Source organism: Syngnathus scovelli, chromosome 11 (genome assembly GCF_024217435.2).
Source record: "Syngnathus scovelli strain Florida chromosome 11, RoL_Ssco_1.2, whole genome shotgun sequence".
In the NCBI taxonomy this organism is placed as follows: Eukaryota; Metazoa; Chordata; class Actinopteri; order Syngnathiformes; family Syngnathidae; genus Syngnathus; species Syngnathus scovelli.
This window is the reverse complement of record NC_090857.1, coordinates 6,728,512-6,740,413: the sequence shown is the minus strand read 5'-3', so window position 1 is coordinate 6,740,413 and position 11,902 is coordinate 6,728,512. Positions and strand designations below refer to the sequence as shown.

Below are 11,902 nucleotides of genomic sequence, written 5' to 3'. Positions count from 1 at the left end.
CCGGCCACCGTTGCCGGCACTTTTTCCGCTATCCGATGTATTAGCTAGGCCAAAAATGGCGAACGTGGTGCTGGAGTTCAAGGTGTCTGCCGGTGACTCCGACCCACAGAGTCGCCCGATTCTGATAATCGGACAGCATGCCAACCTTCAGCAAGTTGACTGGGGCCAAATTAAGGGGAAACTCCAGCCTGTTGTCAGTAAAGAGGTAACGCGATCGTGGATGACAATGACTGCTTACTGATGCTAATGCTAAGGTTTAGCTAACACATTGAGGAATCACACGAGACGCTCCGTCTCAAATAACTACACTTTACACTTCATAGTTTTGACACCGGATTTCCAAACGTTTTATTATTGACAACGATATGAATTGGAATAAAACCTACATTTCCAACGAGCTGGGGCATTTAATTGCTTCATTACACGTGCCCGGTGAATTAATTTCTCATCGACATATAAACCTCATTTGACCAGGATAACGTACTTAAAACTCGCGATTAGTTGTTGTTTTGTAAAATTAAGAATTAAAAATCTCTTTCGACTAGGTGGAAGTAATCTACACTGCTTATATCACACGGTTTATGAAAGTGGACTTGTGAACAAGGATTTATTGCACCCACTACCTTTCGGTTCTCATTTAAGTACTCAGAATTACTTTAATTCATGACTTATTATGAACACAGGTCAAAAGGCAATTATTAACTTGTATGTATAAGATAAAAATGTTTTAGATATTTGCAGCACATAGAAGAGTGCTACTAACAAAACTGTCAAATTTGTATCCAGCTTACAAAAAACAGCTAAATAGTACAATTCTAATATCTTATAATATCTAAGTTTGGTTTTAATGGTTTGCTGTAACTCCTCATGTGAAATGGAGTGATGAGTAGTGTTCTTTCAGATTTGGCAGGCTGCCCTGAACACTTTGAGCCCCAAGCCTACGGACAGCTGTCCCCTGTACCTCAACTATGCAGCCGTGGCTGCCATTCCTTCGCGGGTCAGCAGGCACAACAGCCCTTCTTCTGCCCACTTTATCTCCCGTCTGGTCCGCACATGTCTTCCTGGAGGGAACAACCGCTGCATCGTGGTCAGTACTTGCACCCCATCCTCATGATCAACCTCTTTAAATGGATCAGTTACTATCCGGGACTATAATCTGTTTCATCCAGTGGATGGAGACATCTGATGCGTATGTGTGTTTCCTCTGTAGATGGTGTGTGAGCGCTCAGAGGTGTTTGCGTCAGCCTGTGCCATTTCCAGATCGTTCCCCATCTTCTCTCGGCGCTCCGCATCCTCTCGCAGGGTTGAGAAGAAGCACGTCGCCGTCGAATTTGTGATTGTTGGCCAAGACAACACCCAAATGGATGAGGCCGAGCTTGAGGTACTGAGTCAGTCACTTGGTGATCGATTGAATAACAAGTGGAAAAGTTTTTCCTGAAGAAAAAAACAGAAAAAAAACTAAAAGTAAATTTCCTGGCACTTGGGGGGTCTAAACATATTTCAGGGGGAATAGTGCCCCAGCAAGCCCCCTTCTAGCTCCGCCAGTGACTGGATCTATTAGTCAATTCTGCTATTTGTCATTTGACATTACAGAAGTCTTGCAGTGACCCATGTTGCCTTTTTTTCAGTGTCTCTCCAATACTGCAGACGGAGTGCGACTAGCAGCTCGCATTGTGGACACGCCGTGTAATGAGATGAACACTGACCACTTCTTGGAGGTGAGGAAAACCAACAACTGCAGTTTGGGTCAACCTGTCAAGATCCTAAAGGGCCCCGCACATGTTTCAGGAAATCAAGGCTGTGGGAAGCAAACTCGGAATAACTCCTGTGATTATTCGTGGAGAGGAGCTGAAGGAAAAAGGCTTTGGAGGTAACGTGTCTGTAGGAGATCATTCAGTCCTGGGTAACGCAAAAGAAATAGCTTTTGGCGTTGAAAACTTGGAGGGCCAAATTTTATTGCAGCCTGATGCATAGCTGTGTCTTTTTAGGTATTTATGGTGTTGGCAAAGCAGCTGAGAATCCTCCTGCATTGGCAGTCTTGAGCCACACACCAGATGGTGCCACTCAGACCATTGCTTGGGTGGGCAAAGGTATTGTGTATGACACAGGAGGACTCAGCATTAAGGGAAAGGTAGGTGTTTTTTTTTTCTTGTAGGTAAACATGGTCTTCTCTTTGCATGCATTTAGAAAGGCAAATCCCAAAATATTAAGGCAAGCAAAGTTTTTTGAAGTTCTGACTAAAGAGTTTGCTGAACATATTCTTTTGTCTTGATTCGGTCTAGACCACAATGCCAGGCATGAAGCGAGACTGCGGTGGCGCTGCTGCAATTTTGGGAGCTTTTCAAGCTACCATCAAACAGGTGAGCTCTCAGCAATAACCGTCTCATCAGTCTGTCTCGCTTGAGAGGCTGTGGGACCTCGGCGAGAAATTCTCGCTCTTATCTTTGTCCCAGGGCTTCAAGGATAACCTGCACGCCGTGTTTTGCCTGGCAGAAAACTCCGTCGGACCTACGGCCACACGGCCTGATGATATCCACACACTCTACTCTGGAAAGTGAGTGGGTTTCCCAAGCTCTTGTAATGCAAGAACCGTTTGAAAGTCAGTACAGTTTGCTGAAGCGGAACACAAGCTAAGCTGTTGTTCTAAAGGACTGTGGAGATCAACAACACTGATGCAGAAGGAAGGTTAGTGCTGGCCGATGGCGTGGTGTATGCCAGCAAAGATCTGTCCGCTGACATCATCCTGGATATGGCCACGCTGACGGGTGCACAGGTATGGATGAAAACTTTTTTTTTTTTTTAAATAAAGATTGACCTTGAGATAGCAAAGCTTTTGTTTTGTTTTGGTTGTGTAGGGGATTTCTACAGGGAAGCACCACGCAGCCGTGATGACCAACAGTGAACAGTGGGAGACGGCGTGCGTACGTGCCGGGCGCAGCAGTGGCGACCTTGCCCACCCTCTGGTTTATTGCCCAGAGCTGCACTTCACCGAATTTGCTTCTGCTCTTGCTGACATGAAAAATTCAGTGGCTGTGAGTAACTGACTCAGACCGCAACTACCCCCCTGAGTGGCATTCAATTTGTGGCATGGACTGAAATACTTCAAATTGGTAATGCTTATGTTTTTTATTTTTTGTTCAGGACCGTGAGAACGCTCAGAGCTCATGCGCTGGCCTCTTCATCGCGTCGCACTTGGGCTTTGATTGGCCCGGTGTGTGGGTCCATGTTGACATCGCCTCTCCCGTTCATGCTGTGAGTACCAAAATATTTCAGTAGTGTGTCAGTGCTCTGATTAGACAATCAGGACACTGCCTGTTGTTGAAAGCAGCTAGTGTGAGCCTTGTACTTGCCTTGGCAGGGGGAGCGAGCCACAGGATTCGGCGTGGCTTTGTTAATGGCACTCTTCGGTCAGGCTTCTGATGACTCTATGCTGAACCAAGTGTCTCCTTTGGGTGCTGCCTCCAATATGTTAGAGGAGCAGATGGAGCAAGACTGCAAACGGAGAAGGCTGGTATAGGAGACACAACGGCACGCTGGAGCACTCTACCGCCACAAACCTGAAACTGTCGAAGCAAGTGCCCATTCACTGTGGGTTAATGTGTTTTACTAAACTGTGAGTCTGCACTCTATTTGATTACATTTGACTTCACCGAATAAAAGTAAATACATGGCTATGTTGTCTGAGCTCTATTCACCAATCACCACTGTTAAAAATTTTTTACTCTAGAGCAATCAATGAAATCCTCAAGTATAACATTGGGACAAATGAATTCTCACTGCACGTTTTTTAGTTCTGAAATATAAAGTATCAACCATTTTGTCATAAAAAAATTATTAATGAATAAATTACGCCTCAACTTGGAACGATCTTCCGCTTACCCAGCAAGTAACTGGTCAAGCCACTAGAGGGCGCTGTAGGAAACGTGAAGTCCATCTGACGTACAATGACTCAGCATCAGTGTCATGTGATTGTTGACACGAACAAATAGAGAACTTCCCGGGAAAGCGGCTTGTCCAAATGGCGAACACTTCTTTCCTTACTTTATTTTCCGTTCTGTTGTCTGCCGTGTTGGCCGGACAGCATTTCACGGAGAAAAATCCCTGTTATGTCCCCAGGCCAAGAAAAAACGGCTTCGGGTTGAGGTAAGTTGCTTGTTTTGAGCAGTTATGCTAGCTTGTTAGCGACATGTTGTCCGGAGGCAGTCACGAGTTTTACTTGGAAGGGAAGACACAAAAACCATCACATTAAGTGATAATATTAAAATTTAATTAAGAATGACTGTTCGTTTCTATTAGCAATTCAACAGTTATGTCATTGTCAGTTAACGTTTGTTTCGTAATTAGGAAGTAAACAGGTTATTCATGGTACTGAGTTTTTCCATGCCAACTCAGTCCCCCCCCCCCCCAATGAAAATTTTAACAAAGCGCAGTTTGATTATCATAATTGCTGTTGTTGATCGTCAATGAACACCGAATTTCAAATTTGAGGTCAATCGGAGCAGGGGTTTGGGAGCTACGACCTGACGAAATTTTACATTCGCTGCCAGAAAGGGGCGTGGCCACCTCAAGTCAATAATCAACTCACTATTTATTCATTAAAATCCAAATCTGCATAGTTAAACCCACTGTGATTATTCATATAATTACCATTGCCTTTGTTTTGTTTTTTTAATTGTAAGTGGAGAACTTTTTATTTGTTGGATAATCTGAATCAAATGCCCACACAGGATAGATCTGGATCTATATTAACCAAAATTCAGCTTATACATTGATTGTTTCCTTTCAGGACCTCGCCTCGTCCTCACGAGTATTTGAGCATTTCTGAACTGCCCAAGTCGTGGGACTGGAGAAACATCGGCGGTATCAACTTTGTCAGCACCACTCGCAATCAGCATATTCCTCAGTACTGCGGCTCATGCTGGGCTCATGGCAGCACCAGTGCAATGGCAGGTTCGACTCATAAGTTTCCTTTTCCTTTGTGTCGCATATTATCCAATTTCACTTTTCAAAAGTGTCATTATACTATTCATTGCAGATAGCAATTATGTCATTAGTGTGTAAGGCTTTCTCACCAAACTTCTTTTCTCCATTGATGTCTAGATCGCATTAATATTCAGCGGAAGGGGGCGTGGCCGTCCGCCTACCTCTCAGTGCAGCATGTGCTCGACTGCGGAGAATCTGGTTCTTGCCACGGTGGCGATCACAGCGGGGTGTGGGAGTACGCCAACACCCACGGCATCCCAGACGAGACATGCAATAACTACCAGGCCAAAGACCAGGGTGAGGCTCCTTCAGAGTGACAGCAACCGACCAAGCGAGCCGCCCAAACATGTCCGTCACTTGTTCTTCTGACCCTCCACTGTAGATTGCAAACCCTTCAACCAGTGTGGCACCTGCACCACTTTCAACGTATGCAATGTTGTACGCAACTATACTCTGTGGAAGGTGGGCGATTACGGAGAGGTCAGCGGGAGGGAGAAGATGATGGCCGAGATCTACGCCAGAGGACCAATCAGGTTTGTTGAATGAAAACTGCCACTTAAGTTTACAAACATTGAGGCTTTTTTGTTTGTATGGTAAACTGGTGTCTAATAGAAAAGTATTGCTTTGGCGCCAAGGCACTGTGTTAAAGTTTAGAAGCTTCATGTTGGGGAATTCAACTCTTTTAGGATGGGGGCGTCAACTACCAGATTTGTGTTCAGATTTGTTAAACATATGGGAAAATCATTTTCAGATGTAGGATGAGTTAAGTTTATTTGTAGAGCACCATTTATACACAAGGCAAGTCCATAGTGCATTAAATATACAAAAATAGTATTAACAAGATTGAATAATTATTTATTTTTTTCCCCATTGGCTTTAATTGTGAAGTGTTTCCTCGCTTACATGCACTGCTTGCACTAACATATTATTGTAAGTAAACTGGGACATTTGTGTCTTTTAGCTGTGGTATCATGGCGACAGAAAAACTAGACAAGTACAACGGCGGACTCTACTCAGAGTACGTTGAGGAGCCCTTCGTGAACCACATCGTGTCAGTGGTGGGATGGGGAGTGGAGGACGATGTCGAGTACTGGATCGTACGGAACTCCTGGGGAGAGCCGTGGGTAAGCGCGTCGATCGAGAGCTACAAAGTTAAATTATGAGAGCGTCATGTTATAAAGTCTTGTGGTTGTCTTCAGGGTGAGAAAGGTTGGCTCAGGATTGTCACCAGTGCCTACAAGGGAGGAAGTGGAAGTTCCTACAACCTGGCAATAGAGAAGGACTGTGTCTATGGAGACCTTATAGTTCCTAAAGACTACCTAGTCTAGCCTACAGCAGGACTGTCAGGATTAACTTTTAATCATAACCAAAAAGGGAACGTGTAATTCTTTTGCTGGCTGGAAGTGTATTTTAAATTTGATTGCCAAATGGTTGGCATTTTAATTGTCAGAGAGGTGCAGACTGTTAAGTAGTCTTAAAAAAAGTCACTTGATCGTGGGTGAGATCTGACAACGATCACGTAGCAAATTTCCCACACAACAAAAGTCCAGACAGACTTGAAAATCACAAAAGACTTGTTTGCATCTTAAAATAAAAATAAGCAACATATCTTAAAATGAATGGTGAACCACTGTCACGTTGCTCTGCTCTGAGTTCCACTGAAGTGATTAAAGCGTGCCTTGATAGTACAACAGGTTGCACATAAGTTTTTTCACACAATGATTGTGCTGACAATGTCAGTCTTTAAGAGATGCTGTGTGGCCTTCTCACTGTGCGGAGACAAAGCTGTCCTGAAGCTGCATCTCAAGTAGCTCCCAGTTTATCTCAATGGCCCCAAGTCCCAAGTTGCGTCATCAGACCGGTCAATCCAAAAGATGTCCTCAATTAATCATGATGAAATTAGACTTGCAATGAGCTGGAAAACAGAACAGCGAGTTAGTTTCCTTAAATCAATAAGACCAAAAAAAACCCAAAAAACTTTAGGTTTGGGGGAGGCAGCGTACCGATGAATTCTGCAACCGGGTCGTGTTCGCCTTCCGTGCGGATTGTTCCTGCGATGCTATCGTTCTCCAAGATGGGCAGGAAGAGCTGAACAAAGTCAGACGTGTATGGAGGTGCGATCACGTCTAGGACCTTTGTAAGGACAGCAAGTCAAGTCAGCTTTAGTGCACAAATCTTCTTTAACGGCACAGAAAATGTGATTATTCATTAAGCACTGTGTTAGTTACCTCCGTGACAAAATAGCGAATGAGGGAGATGTCAGTGTTGAGCTTTTCCAGACACTTGCGAATGTAGCCAACCACCGGCAGGACATAACCACGACTCAGCAGATGTACCATCCGGTCCAGGAGAGTCTTCTTGAGCTCCAACTGGGAGGAAAGTAAATTGTGTCATCACTTAAGGATATACCTGAGGTGAGGAACCGATCGAGAAACACACCTGTTCCATTACGTCGAGCTGCGAGTGCTCAGTCTCAAAGAGCTTGATGAGCAGCTGAAGAACCTGAGGGTGCAGCAGCTGATGACACGTGCAAATCTGCCGGGGAAAGAAAAAACACGTTAGCTGTTGTCTTTGGGAAAAAAAACTCCAACTCTTTCTTTGTACCTCATCCAGCAGAGCCAAATGGACCGGTGTGTGATCGGTCTGCAGCTGAAAGTAGCGAGGCTCCGAAACGGTCCAGTCCACCCACTTCAGAACCCCCATGGCAACCACTGGGAACCTGAGAGCGCGAAAATCAACCGAAGCCATCAACTAATTGTGTTCGATTACCTCCATTTGGCAGCCTTCCACTCACCGTATGCACTGGTACAGGGTACCGAGCTCAGCCACCAACTCTGTGGCGCCTTTGTTTTCGTTGCAGCAAAGGTTATGCACCGTTTCTATGGCCTTCGAAGATGATTTGAGCTCATCCTTGTTGATGTTCACTCGCTTGTTCTACGATCGCAACATATTCTTAGCCACTGTTGAAAAGCAAAACACGAGAGGTCCCAACCTTTTTCCACGTCTCGACCACGCTGGCGGCGTAGGCCAGGATGTGAATATATTTGTGCTTATGATCTTGGTTAATCTTTGAGCCAGGCTTGAACAGCGACTGCATGAAGAGGTCCAGAAAAGCTGGCACTCTGATCTGAGGAACAACAAAGAGGAAGTGCTCGTCAGTAAATCGATCGCCTTGATTCTACCAATGAAGGAAATGAAATGGATAAAAAAAAAAAAAAGTCTACATCACAATGGAAGAATGATTAAAATGTTTCTAGTAATGCCATGATGTCATATTATTCCTCACCAGCTCCACAGGAGGTGGGTCCATGCTGCTGAACATCTTAAAGAGCACAGTGATATCGGCAGGATTCAGGGCTCCTTTGGACAACATGGCCCCCAGCGCCTGGCAGGCACGAGGGTAGGCCGCTGCCGTACCCAGTGCCAGTGTTATCTGACTGGCATCGTGGCCCCTGACACGACAGAGTCACACAATCAACATCCAACAGTGCAAAGGCATGCACATCGTGTGCCGCATTTCTAGAAAATGCCTTTAGTTGAGTAGTACCTCTTGTGGGCCGACTTCTGCACCTCCTGACCAATCCGACGTACAGCTGAGCCGCCTTGCTCTTCCTGGGCCAGGATGGACATCATAGCCTGAGCGAAGAGGTATGTGTGCTCACCGTGGCACACCATTTTCTAAAAAGAGACATGAAATCAAAAATAAGGGAGACTAAAATGAAAAAGAACTCTATACAACACAATTATACAACACATAGTCGTGTTAAGAATTCTCAAAAGGGGCCTCACAGCAAATTCTGGCAGGTTCTTTTCCAGGTTCTCCTCTCCTCCATCCAGCAACGTAGCTAAAGATGTCCTCAACACCCGAGAGAAAACCTCCAGCTGCTGGCACGCCGTCGACACACTGGTGATTTCGCCCTGGTAGCCTGCGTCTGAAATCAGCTACAAAACAAACATTGCAGCGGAGTTTGACTGAGATACTCAATCCACAAATTACTTCAAAAGTTTCTGACGTCATACCTTCACGGTGAAGTTGAGCATCAGACAATCGGGATGAGCCTCAGCCAGCTTGTAGAAGAGGTCTCGCCAAGTGGTGTGAGCGATCATCTGCTCCAGCCAAGCAGGAGTCTAAAGACATTCAGACTCAAGTTAATTAGGTGACTTGATTAATATTAGCAGATGCCCTACCTCGCCCTCCACGGTGAAAATGGAATCTGCTTTTTGGGGATCAAAGTGCTTTATCAGCAGACTTTTAAGGTGATTCTCAACTCGTTCCTGTACTTGTGCAGGCTCAACACCTGTAAAGCACATGACAATTCCAGCTAGATGAACAAGAGTGAGGAGAAGCAAAAGCAGGATGGGAGGAGCTGCCAACCCATCTGGATGAGCCACTCGGCCAGCAGGTTGACGGTCTGAGCCACTGCGGAGTAGTTTTCTGACAGAAGTTGGATGACGTGTTCTGGAGAACCACCTGCCTGGAAATACCTGGAACCAAAAATACAAGAGAAGCTCAAATTCAATGCTCTCGTCATATTTCAAAACAGGATGCTGCAACTTGCATGAAAACAGGTGCGTACATTTTAAGGGTGTTGAAAATGGCAGGCTCCATGATGTAATCCCTGCTGGAAAATTTCTTCAGACAATCCTCTTGGATTTTTCCCAAATTTTCCACATCAATATATGTATCCTCCTGAAAGAAAATGGCAAGATTGTCATTAAGTTAGTAGTGTCACCCCCCTTGCCCCATTCAATTGGGATGCTAACAATAACAGCAACAAGTCTTACCGTGTTAGCGTCCGGGCCTTCCCAATCCCCCCCGCCGCTATAATATTCCTCGTCCATGTCGCCGGGTACTGGTTAGAATTTAACTAACTGTAGTGACTCGTTATTTGGTTCCTTGCAAACAACGAGAAACACTACGAAGATGTTTGTTCAGTAAGCTAGCCAGGTGATCCGCAGGAAAATGGCGAGGCGCTGAACGTAAGCCACGCCTCCTCGAGGCATTGCCCCGAATTTGTCCTGTAAGGCACAACTGACTTACCCGCGGCTTATTGAAGGCATATAATGATAGGCTGCACAACAAAGTGATGAATTAGTAGCTTTCAAATCAGAGACTAATAAAAACAAAAAAATGCGAGCATCATCTCTTTTTTAAAAGTGATTACAATTTATAATTTTAGTATTGACACATGAAGTTAATGCACAATTTGTCTTTGTGGGCCACATAAAATGAGGTGGTGGGCCGTATCTGGCCCCCCGGGCCTTGAGTTTGATACCTATGCGGTAGAGATATGTAGCAGAGTTGAATAAAAAAAAAAATCTGAAAGTCCAGCTACTGCAGAAGTCCTTAAATATCCACCCTATTGGTCAAGCTTATTCCCCGATTGATTTACAGAGTCTCCTCCTGTATTGGTTTTTATACAGGTTTTATTTGTGGCCAAAAGATCAACTATTCTTTGCAGCTGAAGTGTACTTTACCCCTCTTACACAACCGATCACATTTTTTTTCTTTTCTTTTCTGTTTCTTTGGCACAGCAATGTGCCTGAGTGACATTACCAGCAGATGTCTTATCATTGGCCAAATAAAGCACTTTATCTCAAGCACATTGAGCATTAAGAGATGGTGAGAGAAGAGTGGCTTCAATTTGCTCTGTAAGATCATCGTAGTGTACTGAAGAGTCATTCCAGCTGCTCCATCTCTCACATCACACCTAATAATACACCACGACAACAGGCACCAATGGACAGAAGCTGATGGGGGGGCTGAGTCATACCCTGGCCGGACTATATATATGCATCACGTCAGGCTCGAGGGGGCTAGGAGACACACCCCAGGCGCCCAGCAGACATACCGAAAAGAACCGACACAACAACTTGGAGCAACATGTCTCAGGTAAGTTCAGTTTTTAATCGAGTTTTAATCATTTTATACTGTAACACTGTCAACCCTTTTGTGTCCATCCTAGCCAGGCGAAGTGAAAAAGAAGAAGCGTCCCCCCATGAAGGAGGAGGACCTGAAAGGAGCCCGCAGCAAACTGGGCCTTAAGGGTGAAGTCAAGAGTAAGACCTATGAGGTCATGGCGGAGTGTGGTAAGTCGCATGGGTTCTTTCCTCTCGTCACACTTTCACAAACGTGAAGTTTGTTTCCATTCCAACAAGTACGTTTTCAAGATGGCTTGGTGTTGTTCCATCTATCAGCACACAGCAATATAGCGCTTAGGGCAAATTAGACAATTGGTGCCCCGTAACATAATACAGCAACAAGAAAAATACGCACCATCAAAAGTTAGTTCCCTGACTGGGAATCGAACAAGGGTGTTTTCACTTTTTTCCATCTATTGATATTTGTGATAAAATATGACGCATCACATTTGTCGATAAAGTCAAGTCTTACGGAATTATCGATTCATTTTGCAAGCACTTTGGAGTCAGACAAAAGAATGATAAAATCAGATATCACCTGTTTTTGCAGAACTTTGTCATGTACTGTATCTGTTGTGCTTTTGTTGTTTCAGAGAGAATGGGCAAAGTAGCACCGTCCGTGTTTAGCAACGTCAGGTCAGGGGCCGAGACGTCCCTGGCCAAGCCTGCTGCCCAAGCCCCAGGAGCCAGCGTCTTCAACAAGTAGCGCCTCATTGCAAGACTCGTTTGCGAAAATACTCGATGCCATCGAGTTGATGTTTTTTTTATATTGATTTGTAACCATTTGTTAAAAAAAAATTTACACGGTGGGTGAGTTGCACTTTGCAATTTACACAGTGAATGAGTCAGACATGCATGACTCACACTGATGTGCTCCCAATCGATGCTTAGAAGTATTTTTTTCTGTTTGTACGTTTTTATCTCTTGTTCACTATAAATAAATAAAAAGTTACTTGCTAGCCACAAAAGCACCATGTACAAAAACATGTAAACTGTG

The 11,902-nt window shown here is 44.6% G+C and overlaps 4 protein-coding genes across 4 annotated transcripts; 3 read left to right on the top strand and 1 right to left on the bottom strand.

Moving 5' to 3' along the window:
* Positions 1–5: 5 nt before the first annotated feature.
* Positions 6–3,672, top strand: npepl1 (aminopeptidase like 1). The gene is made up of 12 exons (XM_049732747.2): positions 6–205; positions 902–1,087; positions 1,211–1,381; positions 1,629–1,718; positions 1,789–1,870; positions 1,989–2,131; positions 2,283–2,360; positions 2,454–2,554; positions 2,650–2,773; positions 2,856–3,032; positions 3,142–3,252; positions 3,359–3,672. Exons 1-12 carry the CDS (start codon positions 56–58, stop codon positions 3,515–3,517), a joined length of 1,572 nt encoding a protein of 523 aa, XP_049588704.1. The 5' UTR covers positions 6–55; the 3' UTR covers positions 3,518–3,672.
* A 278-nt stretch (positions 3,673–3,950) lies between these two features.
* Positions 3,951–6,674, top strand: ctsz (cathepsin Z). The gene is made up of 6 exons (XM_049732749.1): positions 3,951–4,143; positions 4,787–4,950; positions 5,101–5,280; positions 5,366–5,516; positions 5,945–6,107; positions 6,183–6,674. Exons 1-6 carry the CDS (start codon positions 4,019–4,021, stop codon positions 6,309–6,311), a joined length of 912 nt encoding a protein of 303 aa, XP_049588706.1. The 5' UTR covers positions 3,951–4,018; the 3' UTR covers positions 6,312–6,674.
* Positions 6,540–9,988, bottom strand: nelfcd (negative elongation factor complex member C/D). Its single transcript, XM_049732746.2, has 15 exons — positions 9,769–9,988; positions 9,561–9,673; positions 9,359–9,468; positions 9,172–9,281; positions 9,004–9,111; positions 8,773–8,925; positions 8,531–8,661; positions 8,270–8,435; positions 7,976–8,110; positions 7,778–7,917; positions 7,588–7,702; positions 7,423–7,518; positions 7,212–7,352; positions 6,987–7,116; positions 6,540–6,898 (listed from the first exon to the last, which is right to left on the bottom strand). The coding sequence occupies exons 1-15, from the start codon at positions 9,823–9,825 to the stop codon at positions 6,864–6,866; spliced, it is 1,740 nt and encodes a 579-aa protein (XP_049588703.1). The 5' UTR covers positions 9,826–9,988; the 3' UTR covers positions 6,540–6,863.
* On the top strand, positions 9,405–11,897 carry mustn1b (musculoskeletal, embryonic nuclear protein 1b). The gene is made up of 4 exons (XM_049732750.2): positions 9,405–9,552; positions 10,718–10,876; positions 10,950–11,073; positions 11,499–11,897. The coding sequence occupies exons 2-4, from the start codon at positions 10,868–10,870 to the stop codon at positions 11,609–11,611; spliced, it is 246 nt and encodes an 81-aa protein (XP_049588707.1). The 5' UTR covers positions 9,405–9,552; positions 10,718–10,867; the 3' UTR covers positions 11,612–11,897.
* The last annotated feature ends 5 nt before the right edge of the window (positions 11,898–11,902 follow it).